The sequence below is a fragment of the Choristoneura fumiferana genome, chromosome 21 (assembly GCF_025370935.1).
Source record: "Choristoneura fumiferana chromosome 21, NRCan_CFum_1, whole genome shotgun sequence".
NCBI classification, from domain to species: domain Eukaryota; kingdom Metazoa; phylum Arthropoda; class Insecta; order Lepidoptera; family Tortricidae; genus Choristoneura; species Choristoneura fumiferana.
Genome location: NC_133492.1, coordinates 15,968,826 through 15,990,614, shown reverse-complemented (window position 1 = coordinate 15,990,614; position 21,789 = coordinate 15,968,826). Strand labels below are relative to the sequence as shown.

General features: G+C 39.5%; 1 protein-coding gene across 6 annotated transcripts; it reads right to left on the bottom strand.

Moving 5' to 3' along the window:
* Window positions 1-1,353: 1,353 nt before the first annotated feature.
* Window positions 1,354-21,721, bottom strand: LOC141439653 (importin-11-like). Of its 6 annotated transcripts, XM_074103984.1 has the most exons (19): window positions 21,453-21,720; window positions 20,684-20,930; window positions 20,284-20,374; window positions 19,755-19,898; window positions 19,008-19,228; window positions 18,508-18,667; window positions 17,719-17,965; window positions 16,742-17,023; window positions 16,227-16,423; window positions 15,411-15,596; window positions 14,384-14,483; window positions 13,637-13,845; window positions 12,419-12,616; window positions 11,840-12,032; window positions 10,795-11,047; window positions 9,620-9,843; window positions 8,560-8,689; window positions 8,046-8,233; window positions 1,354-7,595 (listed from the first exon to the last, which is right to left on the bottom strand). In XM_074103984.1, exons 4-19 carry the CDS (start codon window positions 19,887-19,889, stop codon window positions 7,534-7,536), a joined length of 2,985 nt encoding a protein of 994 aa, XP_073960085.1. In that variant the 5' UTR covers window positions 19,890-19,898; window positions 20,284-20,374; window positions 20,684-20,930; window positions 21,453-21,720; the 3' UTR covers window positions 1,354-7,533. The 6 variants fall into 6 exon arrangements, with proteins under 6 accessions (XP_073960085.1, XP_073960079.1, XP_073960083.1 ...); XM_074103978.1 differs by lacking the exon at window positions 20,284-20,374 and having other exon boundaries at window positions 21,453-21,721; XM_074103982.1 differs by lacking the exon at window positions 20,284-20,374 and having other exon boundaries at window positions 16,227-16,408; window positions 21,453-21,721.
* Between the last annotated feature and the right edge of the window lie 68 nt (window positions 21,722-21,789).

Genomic DNA, 21,789 nt, shown 5'->3' with positions numbered 1-21,789 from the left:
GGAACCCTATTTCGGCTGTGTCCGACACGCTCTTGGCCGGTTTTCTTAAATTTGAGTGCTCGGGTCAGATTGATTTTGAAATATTGATAGCTTCAGGGCATGTTCCGAGTTTGTGTGGGTGCAAATAATATTGTTACCCTCAGTGATACTCCCGTAGACAACTAGTTTAGAACTGTGGCGTTTTAAAAACGAGAAAGTTAGATGAGCTTTGGGCTCAAATCCCAGCTAGTAGGTGGTAGGACCTTGTGCAAGGTCCGCCCGGATTGCTACCACCATCTTGCTCGCTAATCCTGCCATGAAGCAGCAGTGCTTGCACTGTTGTGTTTCGGCGTGGAGAGTAAGACAGCCGGTGAAATTACTGGCACTTGAGGTATCCCATCTTAGGCCTCTAGGTTGGCAACGCATCTGCTATCCCCTGGTGTTGCAGGTGTCTATGGGCGGTGGTGATCTCTTACCATCAAGAGACCCACTTGCTCGTTTGCCATCCAGTCGAATAAAAAAAAAAGCTAGAATACCTGAAAAACTTTGTTTTTTTTTAATGTTTGATTTTTAATGAGTAAGGATACGAACAGACTTAGCAGGGGCCTACCTAGCTATATACATGGCCTCTACCTACAGGAGGCCCACTTGGGTTCCGCCGCCCTTACAACAAATTTACATACACCGCGCTACGCCACTGACCCTTAGTTCACACGTACAGTCAAGTGTAAAAGATATCGACACGGCCAAAGTTACAAAAATATGCATACACGACTTTATGCACTTATGGCTACTTGCTCGAAACACATAAATCTCGAGTTTGCGTTAAGCTCAGTTTAGTAGTGTCAAAATGTATGAAACTGTCAAGCTTAAGCCAAATTTAACGACTAAATCTAGATTTATTTTTTCTTGCAAGACGGCCTTAAGCATTAGGGTCATGTATTACATATTTTTGTAACTAAGGCCGTGTCGGTCGATACCTTTGCACTTGACTATACTATTGTACTAGTTCCGTTCCTTGTCTCCGATGGATGCAGTTGTAGACTAAATGTTGATATTATTTGACATAAAGAAGACTAGAATCCAGTGTTTTCTTACCTAGCGCGTGCAAAAGATTAAGTCCCGAAATATATTACGGATCAGCAAGCGCAGCGTAGGACTTTGACGGATGACCTGGTTAAAGCCGCAGGTTCTTGGTGGATGCAGGCCGGTTGCAGCCGAAGCAGCTGGAAGTTTATGGGGGAGGCCTATGTCCAACAATGGACGTCCTACGGCTGATATGATGAGATGATGGTGAGCCGTCTTACGGCTCATCATGATTAATGTATAAGGTAGATTAGAGGTGGGTAGGTAAAGGAGAAATAAAACAATAAATTCGCATTGACAAACAAATTTTATTTCGTCTATAATAATAATGCGATGAGGCTAACTAGAATAATCGCGTCCACTGTTATACAAACTAAGCAAAACTAACTAGGGAGGCATAGGTGGTTAGGTACATAGTCGATCATAATTTATAATCCGAAATATCTATTTCTACTATATTTTAGGGTTGATTTCGTCATAAACTAGTGGAATCGTCCCCAAATTAAAACATATTACATGCAATTTTTAAACGCATTTTATGATTTACTTTAATTATATTAATGACTATTTGATTTTTAATTTAAAAAAGTATAGAGAAAGTATTGTTAAAATTGGGTTATTCTCTATTAAAAAAATCATGAGACCGAAAAACGTTTATATTCTAAGAGAACTTTAAAATAATCGGCTGCTTAATATTAGGAACGCAGAATTTCATAGGAAGTGAGTTTTAATTTACGCGTTTAGTAGTCATCTTAACCCTAAACTTGGCAAGTTGAGACAAGTGTACTCAATTCAAGCTTCCTTGGATTGTTGTAGAGCTAACAAAAATAACTTTAAAAAAAATACAAAAAGATGATCTTAAATTATGTATCTTATTAGATACGCTGCCAAGTTTAGGCTAAAACACTTAGTTCCTTATGCATGAACAATAGAAAGGGAACGCGATATAGTTAGCAACAGAAATAGATGAACTGTTCTGATACTCAAAACAATCTATACAGGACTCTATTTCCAACGTAATAATAGAGTAAGTAGATGATATTGAACGGCATCTGTCATTCATTCATCTATTGCTGTTGCTAACTGTACATCGGATTAACATGACATTCGGCATCAGCTGCAGGTGTGGACCACTAATTATAAGTTACATCGGCAATCTTCGTCCGCGTAACCAACCAAACCAACCAAATGTAAGAATAACAACCAACGCAATAAAGACCTTATTGCGTTATGCGCAAGGTACTCGTGGAATATGCAATGACAGACAAACAACAAACTGACGAGATGACGTGTAGCGCGGCGGCGAACAAAATGGCGATCACCGCAATGGCGCGAACGTTTGACCAATAGCTGCTCAGGATTTTACTCGCGCAAACGTACTGCCTTTATATTGGCTAAAATGGTTTCGCGCTTCCAAAAAAAATGGCCATTGCGCAGGTACATCGTTGTAACTTATATTTATGGTACAACCTGTAAGGGCCTTTGCACACACCGCAATGTGCAAAGACTCCAAGTGGTACAAAAGCTGCTCAAAAGGATCTGAAGACAACAGCTGCACTAAATAAAGTGATTTCCTTCACTTATATTACTAAATGAGTAGCGACTCATATTGCTACTCGTAGATTTCATATTTTTGAACAACTTAAACTTCTTATTGTAGTAAATTTCCGGAAACATAACTCATGAACCTTTTCCATATAATCACCACAATAGAACATCATTAAGACCCTTTACATATTTAGCTACGACAATAACTATATTATTTATTGCTCATCACCGTATCAGCTGGAAGACGTCCACAGGACATTGGCCTTCCCGAAGAATCGCCCGATCAGTATTGAATTCCACCCAACCAGATAATATAATACTACTAGCTAATACCTACCACATCGTCTGCGAAGAATTAATTCATCCCGCGAGAACTGCAGTTTTCCGGGATAAAAAGAATCCTGTGTTTATCCAGGTTATAAAATCGAGCGGTTATTGCGTGATCGGGAAACACATGCTCGTAAAGTTCGTGTTTATGCTGGATCTAGGCGACATAAAACGACTTTTTATGCTCTAGTGCATAAAGTAAAATTTTCGTCTAAGACCAAGGCGATCAGGTGTAAACAGCCACAAAAAAAGAAGTTTCTACATTTTTTAAAATAATTTTTAACTTATATAAAACTAAAAATCAATCAAATCAATCAAAATAGATCAATAAAACAAAAAATATACTTATAATTAATAAGTAGCGTGAACAGTAAAAGGTACATAGTAAGTGAATAATTTTTTCCACTGTTGCTATTTCATTTCCTCGTCATCGAAGTAACAAGCGTGACTCGAGCATTAAACCCATTTTCCCCTCGACGTGTCAATCCACCCGTACATGCTCGGGCGGCTATATGAACGCCTTGGGTAAAATGGCTCATGGCTCATTTTATGCTCTTGTTGTACAATCTACTATTATTAGTATGTATTTAGTTTTACCAATAAAACTCCGTGGACCTTATTTTCTTTTGAGTAGTAGGTATTTTGTTCCTATGGGTTTTTTGCGATCTTTACCAGTACCCATTTCACGAAGTTACAAATTACAATTTACAAGTGGTAGTCGTTGTTTAACAGTATGCATTGAAAAGAGACTACCGCTTGTAAATTGTAACATGTAGCTTCGTGAAATAGGCCACAGATCGTCCGTCCGTCTTGCCAACTTGTCCCGCATCCCTGCCACCATTTTACCAAGTACAAATTTTATTGCTCATTTTTTTTGATAACCCCTATTTTTTTTCACAGTTCATACATTCCCATTCAACCAATTTCGTCAAAGTATAGTACTGCGACCAAATGGTTGTATGGGTTACGAACATTATATTTTTATAACATCTATTTCAGCTAAATTTGTAAGGGTCTTATCACGTCCGGTCGTTCTAGCATGCTCATTTATTTGGATATTTTCGCCTACTAATGCTAGAGAGCTTGCCCAGTGTGCGATTTACTCAAATTCAAATTCTTTATTGCGTTTAATGTTGTATTTACGAGTGAGTTTTGCGCATTTCGAATCGCGCAATCGTGATGTCAGGTCCGTTTTGTTACGAAAATTATTAAGAAAAATTCGTAACAAAACGAACACATCCATACAATATTTTGGGGACACATCAGGAGACCCTGTTTTTCCTGCTCGGAAACATAGACTGAGTCTACCTTCCAAATTTTGTTGCAATCGGAACTCGGGGTACAACGGTGGATAGAAATGCCCAGAAGCGTGTATATTATTTAATATTTTTGATCGAATTGTTCCTCAGATGTTTAAGAACGCGACTCAACTAGAGGTTCATGCCATCCAAAAGCACTCTGAAGCAATTGATTTAGGACTTTGACGTAGATAGGCCGTTTTTACAACCACATGAATAACATGCTAGTACGACAATAACAAGCTAAAATTACATTCGAGCGTTAAAAAAATATTATATGTTAAGATACATTCTGAGAGCCTACATACATATACACAGTTACTGTACAGTTTTAGCATAATTGCGGGAATACACTATGCGGTTAACCGCGCGGTTTTAGCGCCGTCCCTGTTCAGAGTATTGCTTGAGCAAGACGGTTTGCTAAAACCGCGCGGCTCACACATAGGTTCTTCCACTAATTATGCCGCCGTAATTATTATAATTACGAATCAGTTGACAGTGATCTCAAAAGGGAAGCAGTGAGTTCAGTATACAACTTTTTTTGCAAGTAAAGAGTTTGCAAAGGCGTTTCAAATTCCATAAATTAAGATGCGAATGAGACGAAGCACCCAAACATTATCGCTAACTCCGCCCATACAATTCGTCCAACAAAATCGTAAGCAAAATAGTCCCAAAGTTATAAAACAAATCATAAAAAGAAAACTAAGATTAATCCCAATTGTCTGGATAAATGTCATTACTATAATTATTAGACATTCTTGTAGTTTACATAAATAATTTTGGACGCTATAAAAGCTCGAATCGGGAAAATTTTCAGTTTGCCGAGTCCCGAGTTGCAAGAACAAGATCATATATATGAAAAATAAGATATTGCAATTTTATTCACATAATTTACTTACACCACAATAGTAAAAAATATTGTAAACCGGATGCCTCGTCTCGTCTTAATACCTTTATTTTCCTTTTTAAACATGTATTATTAAATTTGAGGATCAACCTAATCCGTTATGGCACAGCTCATTACTTGATTCACCCAATATCCTCCCAAGTCCTCGCGTACTTTATAAAGGACTAATTAACACTAAGAACGGCTGCATATACTTTATTTTAATTTTATTTATTTGACTTCTAATTAATTGTTTTTAATTGTTTTTATGGACTAACGTCTGGAATAAATACATCATTTCATTTATAAAGTACAAATTATTCATTGAATTTGAATTCTAAGAATTTTGAAACAATATCCAAAATAACAAGCAGGTCAACCACGTCCAGGTCTTAAACGCTAAGTTTGTTAAAAAATGTCAGGACTCAGGAGGTTAAAGATTCGAAATAAAATATCAGATTTAAAACGCGAACACACGCCAACTTTTTGCAGTCGCTTCAAAAAATCGTCGCGTGCAAATGAGCCTTTATTTTACAATTTATGGTACCTATTATAACTTCTTCGTTCCCGAAAATTTTCAAAGCCGTTAAAATATACGAATTCCAACATCAAATACAATGTAAAATGCAACTTCAATAATTTAATGATGATATTTTATATTTATAACATCCCTTTGAAGAATACAGTTGTGTGTTCTACAATTAGTCATGTGCATTAAATCTAATTCTAGCTAGGTATTCTGTACACCATTTGGAAAAAATATGACATAAAAATAGATGTTTACTTAGGCATGTTTTTTCATGGTATAATAGTACTGCGCTCTTTGTTCTTTACTGACAAAATTGACATCATTAGTGAAATGCGCGGACGGGAGATTATTGTCAGAATCTACGTAAAAAAAAACCTTGTTGATTGGACTAACTACATAATATCATTCCTATATGTTATGAATGGTGTGTGATCGCAGTTTTTAGTACATATACACCGTGGTTTTTATTTTCAATGAAAAAGCAGTAAACTACTAAAAGTGGGTGGCCTATATACATATCGCGTAATAGTCCAAGTTATCGTATAAAGTTTCCTAAAACTAAAACAACATACATTTAAAATAAATCCAAACGGCAAATACAGAATACCATATCTCCTATATTTAAAGCTATTATAGGAAATTGTAAGTATATCACAATCATATACATTATTAATTATTATGGTATATTTGTTACCAGTTAAACAACAAATTTACAAAGAAATGAAAGCTAATGCTAAATATGACTAAAAAATAAACATTAATGTATGACCAATAACTGATAAGTAGTCGTCAAGTTTTTATTCACAGATAAAAACCTCTGCTTCCATATAATGCATTAAAAACAAACAAAATAAAACAAAATGTACAAATTACTAACAAAAAATGTTATGTTATAATATGCGTACAGAATGTCGATGCATTTCACAAAACAATACGAACCAAACTCCAAAAAACTAAAACTAACTCTTCTAAATCATATGTGCCTGGTATTAATATCCTGAAAGCCGCTTTTGTTGTGCTCGTATCCCTTCCACATACAACCGTAATAATTGCTTAAAAAGTGCCAAGGCGAAGATTTAAATGCTATGCGAAGACATGAGATTACATTTAAACATTAAAAATAACTGCAAATAATTGTTTTCATTACGATTGTGCGGGAAAACGATTGCGACTGGGGCTTTAAGCTCTCCTTTAGACGGTGCGAGAAATATCGTACGAGTTTGGTTAAGGCGGTATTAGACGGTTCACTAGAATAAATGTTCACTGGAGTGAATGTCTCATTTTTCATTAATTTCATGGCCACATGGCTTGTACATTCACTTGTTCTCTTCCAATACGTCGTCGAGTCCACGTTCTCTCTGTGTTCAGACTGTTTATTTTGCACTCATTCAGAGTGGGAGTGAATCGTGCCGAGTGCAAATATCCAACATCATTTGGATCATTTAATTAATAAATTGATTCGACTTTCGTTTTATTTCGTGTTCAGTCGTGTCACTTTGAGTGAAAGATGCAAAATAAAACGCGAATATGAATTAAAAATTAACCATCTGGTATCTTTACACTGCGCGGCCACACAGTTATGGATTTATAATGATATACCCTTGCCAGCAATGTCTTGTACAATATTTCTCGCATCTAATGACGGTTTCTAGATGGCGTTAATATCGATAGGTCTGTTGGAAGTTACCGTCTTGTTTGCGATTGGCTCATTTATCTCTAACCAATCACAAACGTGTTACAAATGTCAAAGTTATCAAACGAACCTCACGATACTATCACTAACTATGCACAAGAACCCTCATTGAAGCTTTAAGACTGCACATTTTGAATGTTTTATTCAAATAGGTATATATTCCCTGATTTGTTGAAGTGTCTCTTTGTCAGTGGCCTGGAGCAGGCGGTCGAAAGTTTCTGCGCCGACTTGGGCCTTCAGTGCCTCCAACTGAAAATGATAAGTAAGGGTCAATATTATCCTTATCATATACTAGATTTATTTCATGGCATCCTGGTATATTGTCGCCAATATCTTTTCAATCACGGAACAGAATAGTCCCACCATCGAGCTAGTCAGCAGGATCCAATCCTCAAATATTCTGTCGCCCTGTTACCTGGTGGTGCGTGACAGCCCAGTGCGAGGGCACGCGGCGAAGCACTTCGAATAGCGTTTCCCCGAGCTCACGTCCCTACATCAAGCTAGCCAGCAAGATATATTATCCTCGTGTATTCTATCCCCCTGGTACCTGGTGATACGTTACTGCATGCAATTCAAGCGCGTGCGAGGATACCCTGCGACGCGCCTCGTGTAGCAAGCATTTCTCGAGCTCCACGTCCCTCCTCCATAAAAGCTAGCTAGCAGAATATATCCTCATGTATTCTGTCCCCCTGGTTGTACCTGGTGGTGCGTGACGGCCCGCAGATCCAGCGCGTGCGCGGGGTGGTGCGCGGCGCGCGCGCGGCGGCGCAGGTCGTGCGGCGTGTCCCCGCGCGCGTCCCCGGCCCCGCGCCCCCGCGCCAGCGCGCCGCCCCGCCGCGCCCCTCCAGCGGGGACGGTGGCCGCGACCCCGCAGCGCTACCAGACTACTGCAACACAAACACAGATTGTCTAAGACCCCATACGTCCCTGTATTATTATTACCCTTTTTTGTATTTTTTTCGTTAATTATAATTATACTGTAGTTTTTAAGGATTTCATTTGTAATTATTTTATTATGAAAAAATGACATTCTGCCAAGTTTCTTGCGGCGCATTCTTCTTGGCAATGATGGTCTATTCGAAAGCGCTGGTAGTTTAAAAAGTGACGTCGTGTAAAAGTGGCCAATGCGGCCTATTTAATGAATAATTATTTGAATTTTAAATTTGGATTTGAACAGCAGCGCGCCCTCGCGTGGCAAACATGTGAGACTTACTCCCGGTGCTCGCCGTTGTCGTCGGTCTTCATGACGTCATTGAGCACTTCTGCCAGGTTCAGCATCAGCGCGGGGAAGCGCGCAAGCACCTCCGGGTGTGCTGACGTCAGCAGCGCCGCCAAGCCCAGACCTGAACAAATAAGCATTAAATAGTAGATTGTACAACAAGTGTACAAAAGGCATTATTTTAACCGAGACGTTTATATCCACCCGAGCCGCAAGCGAAGGCATTATCTCGACCTGTATTTTATTATTTTATTTTTATTTATTTATTTTCACATCACATATTAAATATGTATACGTCCCACTACAGGGCACAGGTCTCATCTCAATATGAGAGGGTTGGGGCCGTAATTCTCACGCGGATCCTTATAAGGAACTTATGTCAACGAGTTATACATTTTGCTTTTCACTTTGATTAAAGGAAAAGGAAATTAAACAGAACCGTTACAAGGAAATGTTCATATCCAAGTTTCTATTTTTCATACATTTTTATTTCCATGATAACGGTATTACTATTGCCTAGATTAGTAAACACTAAATGAAAATAAAAACTTTTTCTTAAGCCCAGTTTAGACTTGCAAGAAAAATCGTGCAAGTTGCATTACATTGCGGCGCTCGATTGACCACTACAAACTCGTTGGCTCTACGGCCTCGCAATGTAATGCAACTTGCACGATTTTCCTTGCAAGTCTAAACCGGGCTTAAGGTTCGAGTGTTTAGCGCCCGTTTGCACCTGATTTTCTTGGACTAGACTATACAAAGTAGACGCAGTTTTTATTTTATGCACTAGAACACAAAAAGTCATTTTAAGCAGCCTACATCCAGCATAAAAACGAAATTCACAACCATGACCACCCACTGACACCCACCCGGGACTTATCCTTATCACACTAACAACGACAAATAATTACTTCGACGTTCCAACCCATTGTAGTGGCCGTGGTCACAATTAGACTGAAGTGTAAGGTATCATGTTTGTTTAAGAATAAGAATCACGAAAATTGAAAACATTAGAAATACGAATTTTACAAGCATGAAAAGTGAAAAACCAACTCACCAGCAACTTTCCACCTCTCGACCTGCGTGACCATATTCATCTTCTCCGTCCACACGTGTAGAACCTTGCTGAGCACTTTGGCGGGATCGTGCCCGTACTCCGGCATGCTCGCGGCCGCCTCTTGCACCAGCTTGTAGAACAGATCCGACGACAGCAAGATGACTCGGGACAGGAGACACAGCTCCAGGGAGAGGACCATTGGAAGGTCGTCCAAGTCCAGCCAGCTGGGGGAGAAATGTGAAGGTTATGCCCCATGAGGAAGTTCGTGGTTATGTGGGAAAAGAGCAGCGCTATTACGTGCTCCTTGCACTTACGGGCCTTAATCCTGTTTGGAGCAATGTGTACGGTCAAAGACTAATTCCTGACCCACCACGGGATCTTTTCAAAGGAAAAGTCATTACGATTTTCTCTGTTAATTAATGCGATATTACTGTGACGTTTACTGTGACATGGTTCCATGTGGGTCAGGGATTAAAGTCATTGACCGTACCTCAATCACATAAATCTACCAAGCACTCGATTTGGCTGGTGCAGTTAAAGTACAACCTGTAACTGTCTGTTCGTAATTCCAGTACCGACCATGTGATATATGCAATCTATTTCCATCAAAGTCAATACGCCTTTAAGCTTACTACGCTATAAAGGTCCATGTATTAAGGAGATTGCAACCAAGTTATCCTGTATGTTACGACATTGCTTACGAGGAAGTGTGATGAAATACAGAGTGGCTCATTTATTTCGGTCTGTATGGGAAAGTCTGAGAAACTATAAGAGATACGAAGATCTGTTCTTAGGAACCATGTTATCGAATTTAATAACAAGAAAAACTGCATTCATACATTAAAAAAAAACTTTACTCAGCTCGGGAATCGAACCTGAACGTTTTGAAAAAAGAGAAAACTTACATTATTAAAGAATATGAAATACAATACATTTTATTTATTCTACATACCGTGTTTTATAGTAACATTTATTGCTTATGACCTACACTACCGATATCCAAACCAAATATTGATTCCCGACCTGAGTACAAGTGTTTTTTATTAATGTATGAATGCAGTTTTTCTTGTTACTAGAATCGATGACCATGGTTCCTAAGAACAGATCTTCGTATGTCTTATAGTTTCAGACTTTCCCATACTGATCGATCTAAATGATCGACCCTGTATACTTACTGTATAACCCTGAGCAGTATCGGCCATATGACCTTGACCCCGAGGAAGGTATTCCTTTCCGGGAACGAGGCACTGATGCACACTTCAGCCATCTTGAGAACAGTCAGGATGCCTTCTGTTCGCATGTCAGATAGCATGTCTTCTAGAAGGGACATGCATTTGCCACCGGCTCCAAGCAGGAACTCCTCTGGGCAGAGGAGAGTGTACGCCTGCATTATGTAGACGATTATACGGAGGTGTTCGGAGGATTGCTCTGTAATAGAAGGTATGTGTTATAGGTATTTCTTGGATGGTAAACTATTAATTAACAATTACTTTGCTCACCCACGACCGCGATAGCTCCGTCTATATCACGAGTGTACTCATGCATCTCCTACGCCTCCAGACTCCAGAGGACACACACACATCACACAAATCCAACTATCACCACCACCACACTATGCTGACGCGTTTCGAACTCAAGCAGAGTTCATCCTCATAGCAAATGCTCTGAACATTTGATTTCAGGGTGAATCGTGGTTGGTCAGTTTTATTGCACTGATCAAACAGAAGAGATAGTTGAGTTTGTGTGATTTATGTGTTTCGAAAATACAAACTGAAATAATGTATAATAATGTATCTATACACAGAAAAACCAAAAAAAGAGACCAGCGCTGGGAATGGAACCCAGGTTTCGTGTCTGTGCTCCTGTCCAGTGGAGGTGTAGGGGTATGGCATGCGGCACGGAATGCTGAGGACCTGGGTTCGATTCCCAGCGCTGGTCTCTTTTTCCGTTTTTTCTGTGTATCTATATTTCAGTTTGTATTTTCGATATGGATTTTACGGTATGACTAAGTAAGAAATTAGGAGTAGAAATAAAAAATACAAAAAGACTCCAAAAACCAATCTTGATTTATGTGTTTTTACAGTGTGTGGAGATGGAGGAACTGTATGAACACACATTTGTTGCACAGACATAGCTATCATAAAATCGCGGGTGAGTAAAGTAGGTAATTGTTTGTAGATCATTGACATAAATGTGGACCCACCCTTGGGTCATACTCACCGAGTATGGGACACAAATTTTCAGCCAGTTGCAGCGTGGCGGCGTCAGCTGTATGCGAGGTCTCCAGTATAGCGAGCCACAAGTCCAAGGCGTCTTCCAGCAGATAGACGTGCGCCGGTTCCGTCAGACGCGTCGATTCGTTCACCACGCCCAGGATCCAAGGACGCACGTTCGGCGCACATTCACCGAGCGCCTGGCAAGCCAAATAAACTTTTTAGCAGGTTTACCAGGATCCAAGAGCCACCAAAGTACCCTACGAGTATCTTTAACGATCGCCGACAGGCTTCAATTTACGAGGAGACCTATGTGATACCAGGATCCCATGAACGCTAAGGCACCTTTAGCAGATTGACGACCGCCGTCCATCGATTTTAGAATACCTAAATCGATGCCGCCGTCATTAAGAAGCTTACAAATTAGCATAGAGTATAAGAGTAGAGACCTGTGAGATACCAGGACCCCATGACCGCTAAGGCGCCTTTAGCAGTTGACGACCTCCGCCAGTACGCGGAGCCCACAAATCAGCATGGAGACCTATGAGGGCTATGAGATACCAGGGTATCATAACCGCTAAAGTACCTTAAGCAGATTGACGACTGCAGCCAGCGCGGCCGCGCGAAGCATGTCGTGCTTGGCCGCGTGGTGCCACAACTGAGGCAGGTACGCGAACAGCGTGTCGGCGCCGCCCCCGCGCGCCACGCAGCACCCGCACCGCTCCGTCACGTACGAGACCACGTGAAGGACGTGCATCTTAGTGTCGCACTCTTCTGATTCCACCTGCAGTGAGGAAGTTTGTAAAATGAAACGTTTTAATCGAATCATTGGATATAAATTTAAATAGTACTTTGCGGAGGTAAAAAGAATCTTTTTAACTTGCTACTCCACCTCTACTTGCCGCTTTTGTATCTCTGAGAATTATCTTGTGTGTAGTTTGAAACGAGTTTGATCTTGTGAGAAGTAGGACTGAATTCTTCAATGGTTAGTAGCATGGACTTGAAATTTGGTAAATTGGTATAGTTTGGAGGTTTGGATGACAATAAAAGTACAGTCAACAAAAATAACGTACAGTTACAAAAAAATAATATATTTTTATTTAGCTTGTAGTGTGTCCTACTGCTGCTGAATAAAATTATACTAAAAAAGTTTTTACAAAAACTTGTTTTATGTGAAATGGAGTCTTGCTCCAGGATTTGCTAGCCTGACTTTATTTTACGTCGATAAACGAACGATAACATAGGTATCATATCAAAATATATCATTATCATCATCATCAGCTGGAAGAGTTCCGCTGCTGAACAAAATCCTCCCCCTTAGAACGACACAATGAACGACAACTCGCCACTTGCATTCACTGTTTGCCCACAACTCTCACGATGTCTTTAGTCTGAGGACTGCGGTTGAGGAGGCCTGCCAACGCTTCGTCTTCCGGTTCGTGGTCGCCACTCAAGGATTTAAAAAATACCTACCTATCACTTAAAATATCAGAACATTATTCGAGTGTTAAAAACAGCACTAAAACAGGTTAAGATTGATTTTTGGAATCTTTTTGTATTTTTTATTTCAATTCCAAATTTTTTGTTACTTTTACGGTCATCCCGTAAAACCAAGCTGAGATATGAGGTGCATAGGAGATGTCTGTATCGTTGTCCAGCGGTGGTGTAGCGGTATAGCACACGGCACGGAATGCCAAGGACCTGGGTTCGATTCCCAGTGCTGGTCTTATTTTTCTGGTTTTCTGTGCATCTATTCAGTTTGTATTTTCGATATAGCACTAAAACAATCAAAGTCATTCGTTACCAGGAGTTCATAAAGCGCAGCAAGTACATGCGGCGCGAAGGGCGCGAACTGTCCCACGTCAAAGTCGAAGTCATCTATGGTACTGCGCAGAGCTTCGGCGGCGGACAGTTTGACTGCCGCGTCTTCTTCCGGCCGCGCGAGTAGCTCTAACAGTGCCGCATACATATCTGGCCGGAGGGATTGGGAGGCGCGGACGCCGCTCCATTGGCCTGCAATAGATGTGGAACGATTCATAACTTAGACAGTATCCTACGGGAAATATGAAAATCACTTTTTAGCCACCTTCGAAATACTGATGTCAGATTTATAAATATTGGCATAGACAACGATTTGTGAAGGCAGTAATATTAGGATTTTCCTTTGGTGCCTACTCAATAACCTAATAGGCTAATCTTTATACAACAGTAGTAGGTAATGATATTTGACTGTAGGCTAATATTTGGGTCGAGATGATCAAACACTCATTAGAAGTACCTACGTCGTGTTAACTCGGGACCGAATATGGGTCTGCCCACATCTATCGTCGCAGAATCGGCTTAAGCCGATCAAAAAACTCTTTATGTCCACTCAATAAGAGGCGTCTTTTTCGCTTTCGATCGGCTCGTCGACTACCGTTACGAAAAATGGCAAGCAATCACTCTATCAATATACAAAATGGGGTAATTTTACGTCATTCGCACGAAAACTTCGCTCGCTGGCAATAGCATTTTCATCTTGAATCATCGACTTAAGAATGGTATGGCTTACCTATTAACTGGCAAACTCTTCTTCTTATTATTCTGTAATTGCCATCTTTTATTTTTAGTTCCTGGCTCAGCACATTCCTAAACCATTCGTCAAAATCCACCTGAGAAAAAAATACGAACATGTATTATTAAGTTGAACCCTTTTCCAGGCGTAGTGCATATAGTGACCACATAAATGTACACAAATATTAGACCTTGCTAAAATGTAAATATGGTAAGAAATCAATTGAAGTCGTCAAAAATATGATTCGTTATTATTTTAATCCGCCATTGGTAAATAATATAAAACTATGATTCATTTTGTGGTAGCGTATCTAGATTCGCGGGGCCTGGAAAAGGGTTAAATCAACTAAATCTTAACCCACTATGTAACCTTTATACAGGAAAAATCATAGTGACATGAGAATGTTTTACATGATGGATCAGGGCTCAAATGGTTCAATAGTACACTAAGGGGCTGTTTCACCATCCATTGATTAGTGTGACGGTTACATGTGATGCCGTCTCCGTCTATTCGAACAAAACAAATAGAGACGGCATCACATTTAACCATCAGTTAACACTAATCAATGGATGATGAAACAGCCCCTAACACATTTATAAACTTTAGAATGTAGTAAGTAAATAAGCAAGAAATACTCAATAATCCATCCTAATATTATAAATGTTAAAGTGTGTTTGTGTGTTTGTCCGTCTTTCACGCCGTAACGGAGCGACGGATCGACGTGATTTTAGGCATAGAGATAGATTATGGGCCCGAGAGTGACATAGGCTAATTTTTATCCCGGAAAAATGCACAGTTCCCGAGGGAACAGCGCGCGATAACCGAATACCACGCGGGCGGAGCCGCGGGCAAAAGCTAGTAGAATAATTATCACGTTATATAAAAATGAAAAAATGAAATTTATATAAAAATAAAAATGAAATATGTACAGAAACAATTTAAAAAGCAACTAATAAATCTATCCTCGCCAGCTGAGACTGCAAGGCTGAATACTAGGATATCAGAATCACCGAGCAGTACTCACATCATCGTAAAGGTCGAAAGCAGCGAGCCCGACCGCGTTATAGATGGCGTCCTTCTTCAGTATGGCGTCGAGGTCCCCCGGCGGGGTGGGGGACAGCTGCAGCGAGGCTAACAGGCGGACTAACTCGGGGGCCAGAATGTCCCGGAACTCGTGGAACAACTCCATGAATACAGCCTCTGTGCACGGCTGGGAGAAAAAAAAACGTTTATTCTGCAAGTAGGCCGCAAAGGGCTCTTTTACAAACTACCACCGTTTTCGGAAAGATTATCATTCATAGTTAAATACTAAAACGGCTTAAAACATTATAAGACCATCATTGCCAAGAAGAATGCGCCGCAAAGGTAAGCGTCCACTGCCGCATCGTACGCTTCGGACGTATCGCATGAAACGGATTGTAGTATTCTTTAGAGTCAATACAAGTGCGTCCACTGATCCGCACTGTATGGATCGCACATTTCTATACAAAGCAACAAATCCAATACGTCCGAAGCGTACGATGCGGATCAGTGGACGCTTACCTTAATAAACTTGGCAGAAAGTCATTTTTTAAAAACAAAATAAAATAATTACAAACAAAATACCGACCTAAAAATTACAATATGAAATTGAAGAAAAAATTACATAAAAAATTCAGAGATGTATGAGGTCCCTTAGTTAAGAATGACGAGGTAGTCAGTAGCGAAGGTTTCCGGCTCAGCGTCCCACAAAGCCAGGTCAAGGACACTAAGCACGAAGCACCGCGTGACTAGATGCCAGCACATGAGGCAGAATTATTGAAGAACCAGGAGCTCATAGCTAGGTGAGAGCATCACTTACCCGAAGGCTATACTTCCACGACTCGCCGGCCTCGTCGGTAGCGAAGCTTTCTGGCTCAACGTCCCACAAAGCCAGGTCATCGGCACTGAGCACGAAGTACCGCGTGACTAGATGCCGGCACATGTGGCATACGGTGGTCGAGTCCAACACCTCCTTTTTGATTTGGAGTGCTTGCATTGTTGCTGGAATTCGGTCTGCTTAATAAAATAATGGAAAGTGTTAGACTGAGTTGAGAGGAGAACAAGTCGTGAAGTAGCTTTAAGCTACTGCTTGACGGATTTGGATGAATTTTAACATTTATTGTATAGTTGGACGTCTGGAATAACACATGGGCCACGGGATCGGAGTAAAATCCCAAAATTTTAAATGTTAGGGCTCATGGGGCGCGGGTGTTTTTGTGCATCGTTCTAAAATCCACAGTGTAATTTTGGGGACTTTCAATTTCAAACCAGACCTACTGGTTTATGTAAACGAGAAGAGTCGGGGGTAAAGGTTATTAATCAATATAAACTTACATTCTTCTTTCTCCTTGCCAAGCCCCTTGGGCAGCTTGTATTCCATACACTGCAGTATACCCTTCACTATATTCAAACACTGTATAGTAAATCTTTCGTATATAAGGCTCATTCCTTGTTCCGTGAAACAGTAATAAATGGCGAACTCCAGGGAGGGCCTGATTAAGGGCACGTAGGAGAGTGGGTGGACCCCTAGAACACCTAGAGCGACTTTGGTTAGGTGTATTATGAATTTCTCGCAGAGTTCCAGTGGGTATATACCGCGGCCTTTCAACAGCTTTCCTGAAAAATATTTTATTTTTAATCAGCCAGCATTGCCTTTTATTTTTTCTTAGCCTGTTTACGAGTCACTGCTGAGCAAAGTCTCCGTTCTCAGGAATTAGTCTCTATCGAGAGCGAGCTCTTGCCACTACAGTACTAATTAAATAAGCAAATGGAACAAATGGAGCAAGGCAAGACGATTTTAAAGCGGTGATGAGGTACCCATTTTTCTAATTTATTACTTGTTAACGGTCACAATTAAGTCACAGTTTCAAGTAACCTTTTTTTAATAATATTTATTTCGATTATGTAACTTTTATTTGAAACTAGCTGTTGCCCGCGGCTTCGCCCCCATTGTAAGTTTTCTAAATTTTCTTTTATAAAAACCTTCTCCTGACAATAACGAACACAACTAAAAAATAATTAGCGAAATCGGTCTAGCCGTTCCCGAGTTTTGCGCTTAGCAACACCTTTTACGATTCATTTTTATTTATACAGATTCTTGTCGTATGTGTGTTGTTGTTGTGTCTGTTGTTGTTGTTGTGTTATGAATGGTTTATTCTATGAGCTTACAACCTCTTTCAAAAGTTTTATATCTACTTATGATTATGACTCATGTTATACTTGTAATTCCATTTTATTAATACTTTTCAACTGTTGATCACAAATTAAAAATCATCATGTATGCATTCAAAGAAAAAAAATAGTAGACTTACTGCACTCCAGACTTGTCTTAGCCCGGTCAAAGACGACATTTAGAAAGGCAACCGCATCTGGACTGTCATGGGCCTTCTTGAACCCAAAGACAGTCAGTTTCCTCAGTATCCTGAGGCAGAGGAGCGCCTTCTCCAAGTGCTCTGTGATCAGGTCTGTTGCTGCACCTTCTTGAATGTGACGCAGGAACAGCTCCGTGTTTTCATGCCAGAGACTCAGGATGAACGAGTAGACGGTATTTGTGAGGTCCTAAAAAACGGTAGATTTGTCGAAAAATATTTTTAGAAGCTTGTTGCTTGCGGCACTATGCTGAGGTGGGTCCGTTTCGTGATAGTTGTTTGCTTACATTGATATCTCGTATGCCTGTCGTTTATGTAACTGTCACGAATAAATGTTTTTTCTTTCTATCTTTCTTTCAAATGTTGCAATTTAATTTTATTCCATTTCTAGTGTGGTCAGACTTGAAGTTTGGTAATATGTATTTATTATGTTATCTCCCAACAAAACCACACTATTTCTGAAGCCAACCGAGCCATACAGATATACAGAGCTATACAGATATATAAATTTGCTTGTGGTTTGAAAAACTAGATCGTTGAAAATGTTGAAGAAAACGTTGAGTATCTGGTTCTACCATCTACACATACATTAAAAAAAAAACTGCATGGAAGTTCATTTGAACTCAACTAATGCAAGAAATATAAATAAATTTAATTAATATCTACAGAACAACAAAGATCTCATGAATGTGAGTTACGTTAGCATGAGGGTACTTTATTTCATTTAGCTACCTGAAAAGTTCTCCTATCCCCAGCCAATCGTTTGGAGGCCAAAGCCTTCACGATATGGTGGAATATCAGGAGGGAGCGGTGCTGGACCAACGGCTGCGGCGCCTTCAGGGCTCCGAGCAGCTCCGGCACTAGGCTCGGCCAGTTTCCGGGGCAGTCAAACCTGGATTTATCTAATACAGTTAGAACAAAGTACATCCTGCCTTCCTTTTCTCCTTCGGTCCTTTCTATTGTTACTGGAACGGGTACCATTCAATCAGCACAAAAACTAATGGCTAACAATGTAAATCATAATGAACGTTAAGCATAACAACAAAGTGCATTTATTCTTTGAAAATTATAACATTAAAAATAACTTTTGTCATACTGTCCAAATTGAATAATGACATTTTGTATAATAAACTAAATGTATACTGTATCTACTTATTGCCAGGATTCAGCTATCGCCTTTAGCTTTCGCCTGTCATAGAAATAGAGTATAGCATTTAAACTTTTTAACATACCTGGCAATCTTAGAGATTAAAACGGCCTGCTGAGTTGCTATCTGTGCAACAGGCTCACTCAGTATATTTGTTGTGAGCAGGCCTTCCCTCAACTTCACCTTCTCCTCCTCTGATATAGCGTTGGGTGCATTACGTCTCCAGTAGCGGTCTACTCCGTTTTTGAAACACATTACCGCAAGCCATCGGACATTGATGTTTATAGAATGGTTGGAGAGGACATCCTGGCAATTTATAAATATGATATTTAATTTAAGTATCACTTCATGTGAAAAAAAGTTAAATATTTAAGTAGTTTATTCAATCAGGCATTACTTTACGGAGATCCATATCAATGAATTATACACAATTACTTTGGTCCCCTGTGTGTGACCTTACGATTAGCTAAGTCTATGCAGCAAATATGTGTTCATGCAGCTACTCCACCTCCACACTGTAAGAACACACACAAATTACACAAATCCAACTATTGGGGCAATAATTGACACTAACAGCTGTGTTGCTTTGCTGATGAACTCTGATTGAGTTCGATACGCGTCAGCATAGTGTGGTGGTTGTGATAGTTGGGTTTGTGTGTTCTTACAGTGTGGAAGTGGAGGAACTGCATGAACACACATTTGTTGCATAACATAGCTATCATAAGGAATGCGCCGCAAGAAACTTGGCAGAAAGAAAGAAAAGCATTATGTTACAAAACTTGACAAATAAATATGATGAGACATAACAAACTTGTGAGAATCAAGTTATTACCAGGAGTACGGAATAAAAGCCCGGTTCTATCTCCCATTCTTGTAATTTCTTCTCCGCTGGTTTCAGCACCTCTGCATCCTGGCTGGTGGCACGATTCAATGTGTCCAGGACTAGTGCATAGATGTTTGGATCCATGGTTACAGGCTACAATAAAAAAATGGAGCTTGAATAAGAAGGATTATGCTCATGTTCAACACCGTATGAAGTAATCTTTTTTTTTACTATTTTTTTTTCGAGGCAAGGGTTTAAAATTCAATTTGTTTTAATTTGCACCTACTATTCCGCCCTTATAAAACAAAAGCCAGTATCGCAAAAAAATACTATTGGGTATACCATCTGGGTATAAATAACTCAATAGCAATAATTTTGGCATACCACCTTTTGTCTTACGAGCTTGTTTGTCAAATCAATTGTGTAGGTTGTCATAGTTTCACAGTAGTCTGATGCTAGTAAACCTGCTGGTTCCCAATAATGAAATATATAGGTTTGATTAAAAAAATCAGTAGTAAAATTTATTCAATGAACTAACCTTTTACAATTTACCTGTTGTGCTGCCAAAAACATTTTTTGGGTAATTTCTAAATTTACCCTATGTTAAAAGATGATCAGAAGTATCAGAACTACAAACAAAACATTGGCAACTCACGAAAAGTTAGTTAAGTACCACTATGACGCTAGGGTAGGGTTGCCATACGTCCCGTGGGCGATAAGTAAATTGTCCCGGTTTAACTATCATAGATATTTCGTAGGAGGCTAAGCCTTAACATAGCGGATAATGTGCTTTTTTCCACTTTGTAGTGAAAAGCGCCTACAAACAGAGAACCCGACTGGCGGGTTGCTGGCATTGTATGACTCGTTGTTTTGTGTTCAGGCAAGGACTAAACCTTTAAAGTTACATATTGTTGTAATAAAAGTTAATTTTTTTCTACCTTTACTACTTTTTCTTTAAATGTCCCGGTCTGCATCCCCACACTTATGGCAATCCTACACTATGGTAGTGTTGTGGATAACACTCATTGCGAGGCTTAGACGCGAACCCTTAAGACTTCTGAGTTTTGAAGACTCAATTATATTTGAGAATTAAATTAGATTATTTTATGTGTATGGATGCAAGAAACTGTCTTTGCGGGCTTGCGGGCGGGACAGGTATCTTGATACTTAAAAAGAGGCACCAACCTGCATATTGTTAAACTGTTTGTGTTACTGAGTAAAACATTTTTTTTTTTTGTTATATATATGATGTAAGATCTCATAAGGTAAATATTTTCATGTGAAGTTGTTTACCTATGACTGTTTGCACTATGACATCATACAGTAACAGCAGTTTAGTTTTAGATGTAATACTTAGAGATCGTTTTCAAACATTCAGTTATTTCCATTTCACAGTTGGACATTGAAAATCAATGATGGCAAAACCACTTATTGATTATTTAAAATCAAGAGCCAATGTTAAGTTAAGATTCACAATAGCCAGTAATTAACATTATATAGCTGCCATTACCAACAACGCCACACGAATAAGTAAATATCAAAATGCGTATAATATGGAACAGTGAATTCTGCGTCAATAGTGTTTAAGACAACAAAAGCCGAAATTTTAGACATTAGTTCAGAATTTCAGTCTTTATTTAAATATTCAACAGAAATTAACTGAATATACTGAGTTAAAATGCGTACTACAATGAAAAACAAACTTACTTTCCACCGCAAATGGGTAGAGGACATAACATAACCTAGCTCTGCTTACGTTTGCTACATATCACGCCCACAAACTACCAAGAATGTTCTGTATTCCAAAAGTAATATATGCGTAAACTAAGGAACTCAAACAGAAAATATTAAAATACAAATCATTGTAAACACTGCACTAAACTCCCAAATAATCGAGTATTGCAAAGGAAAAACCCGTAATGCCGTACGTAATTAATGCCCATAGTTGTCTGTCAATGTCAAATAATAAATCTTTTTTTTTTACAGAAGAGGTGAGGAGACACACACCAATGATAAACTAGTATACCTATTATTATGCCACTGC

Bases quoted from the DNA above. Each gene is read 5' to 3' on its own strand.
- LOC141439653 (XM_074103978.1), bottom strand. From the start codon at position 20,719: ATGCAGACCGGGACATTTAAAGAAAAAGTAGTAAAG. The intron at 8,690-9,619 runs GTGAGTTGGTTT...TTATTTGTTCAG, and splicing joins CGAGAGGTGGAAAGTTGCTG to GTCTGGGCTTGGCGGCGCTG. The intron at 8,234-8,559 runs GTAAGTCTCACA...TTTGTGTTGCAG, and splicing joins GACAACGGCGAGCACCGGGA to TAGTCTGGTAGCGCTGCGGG.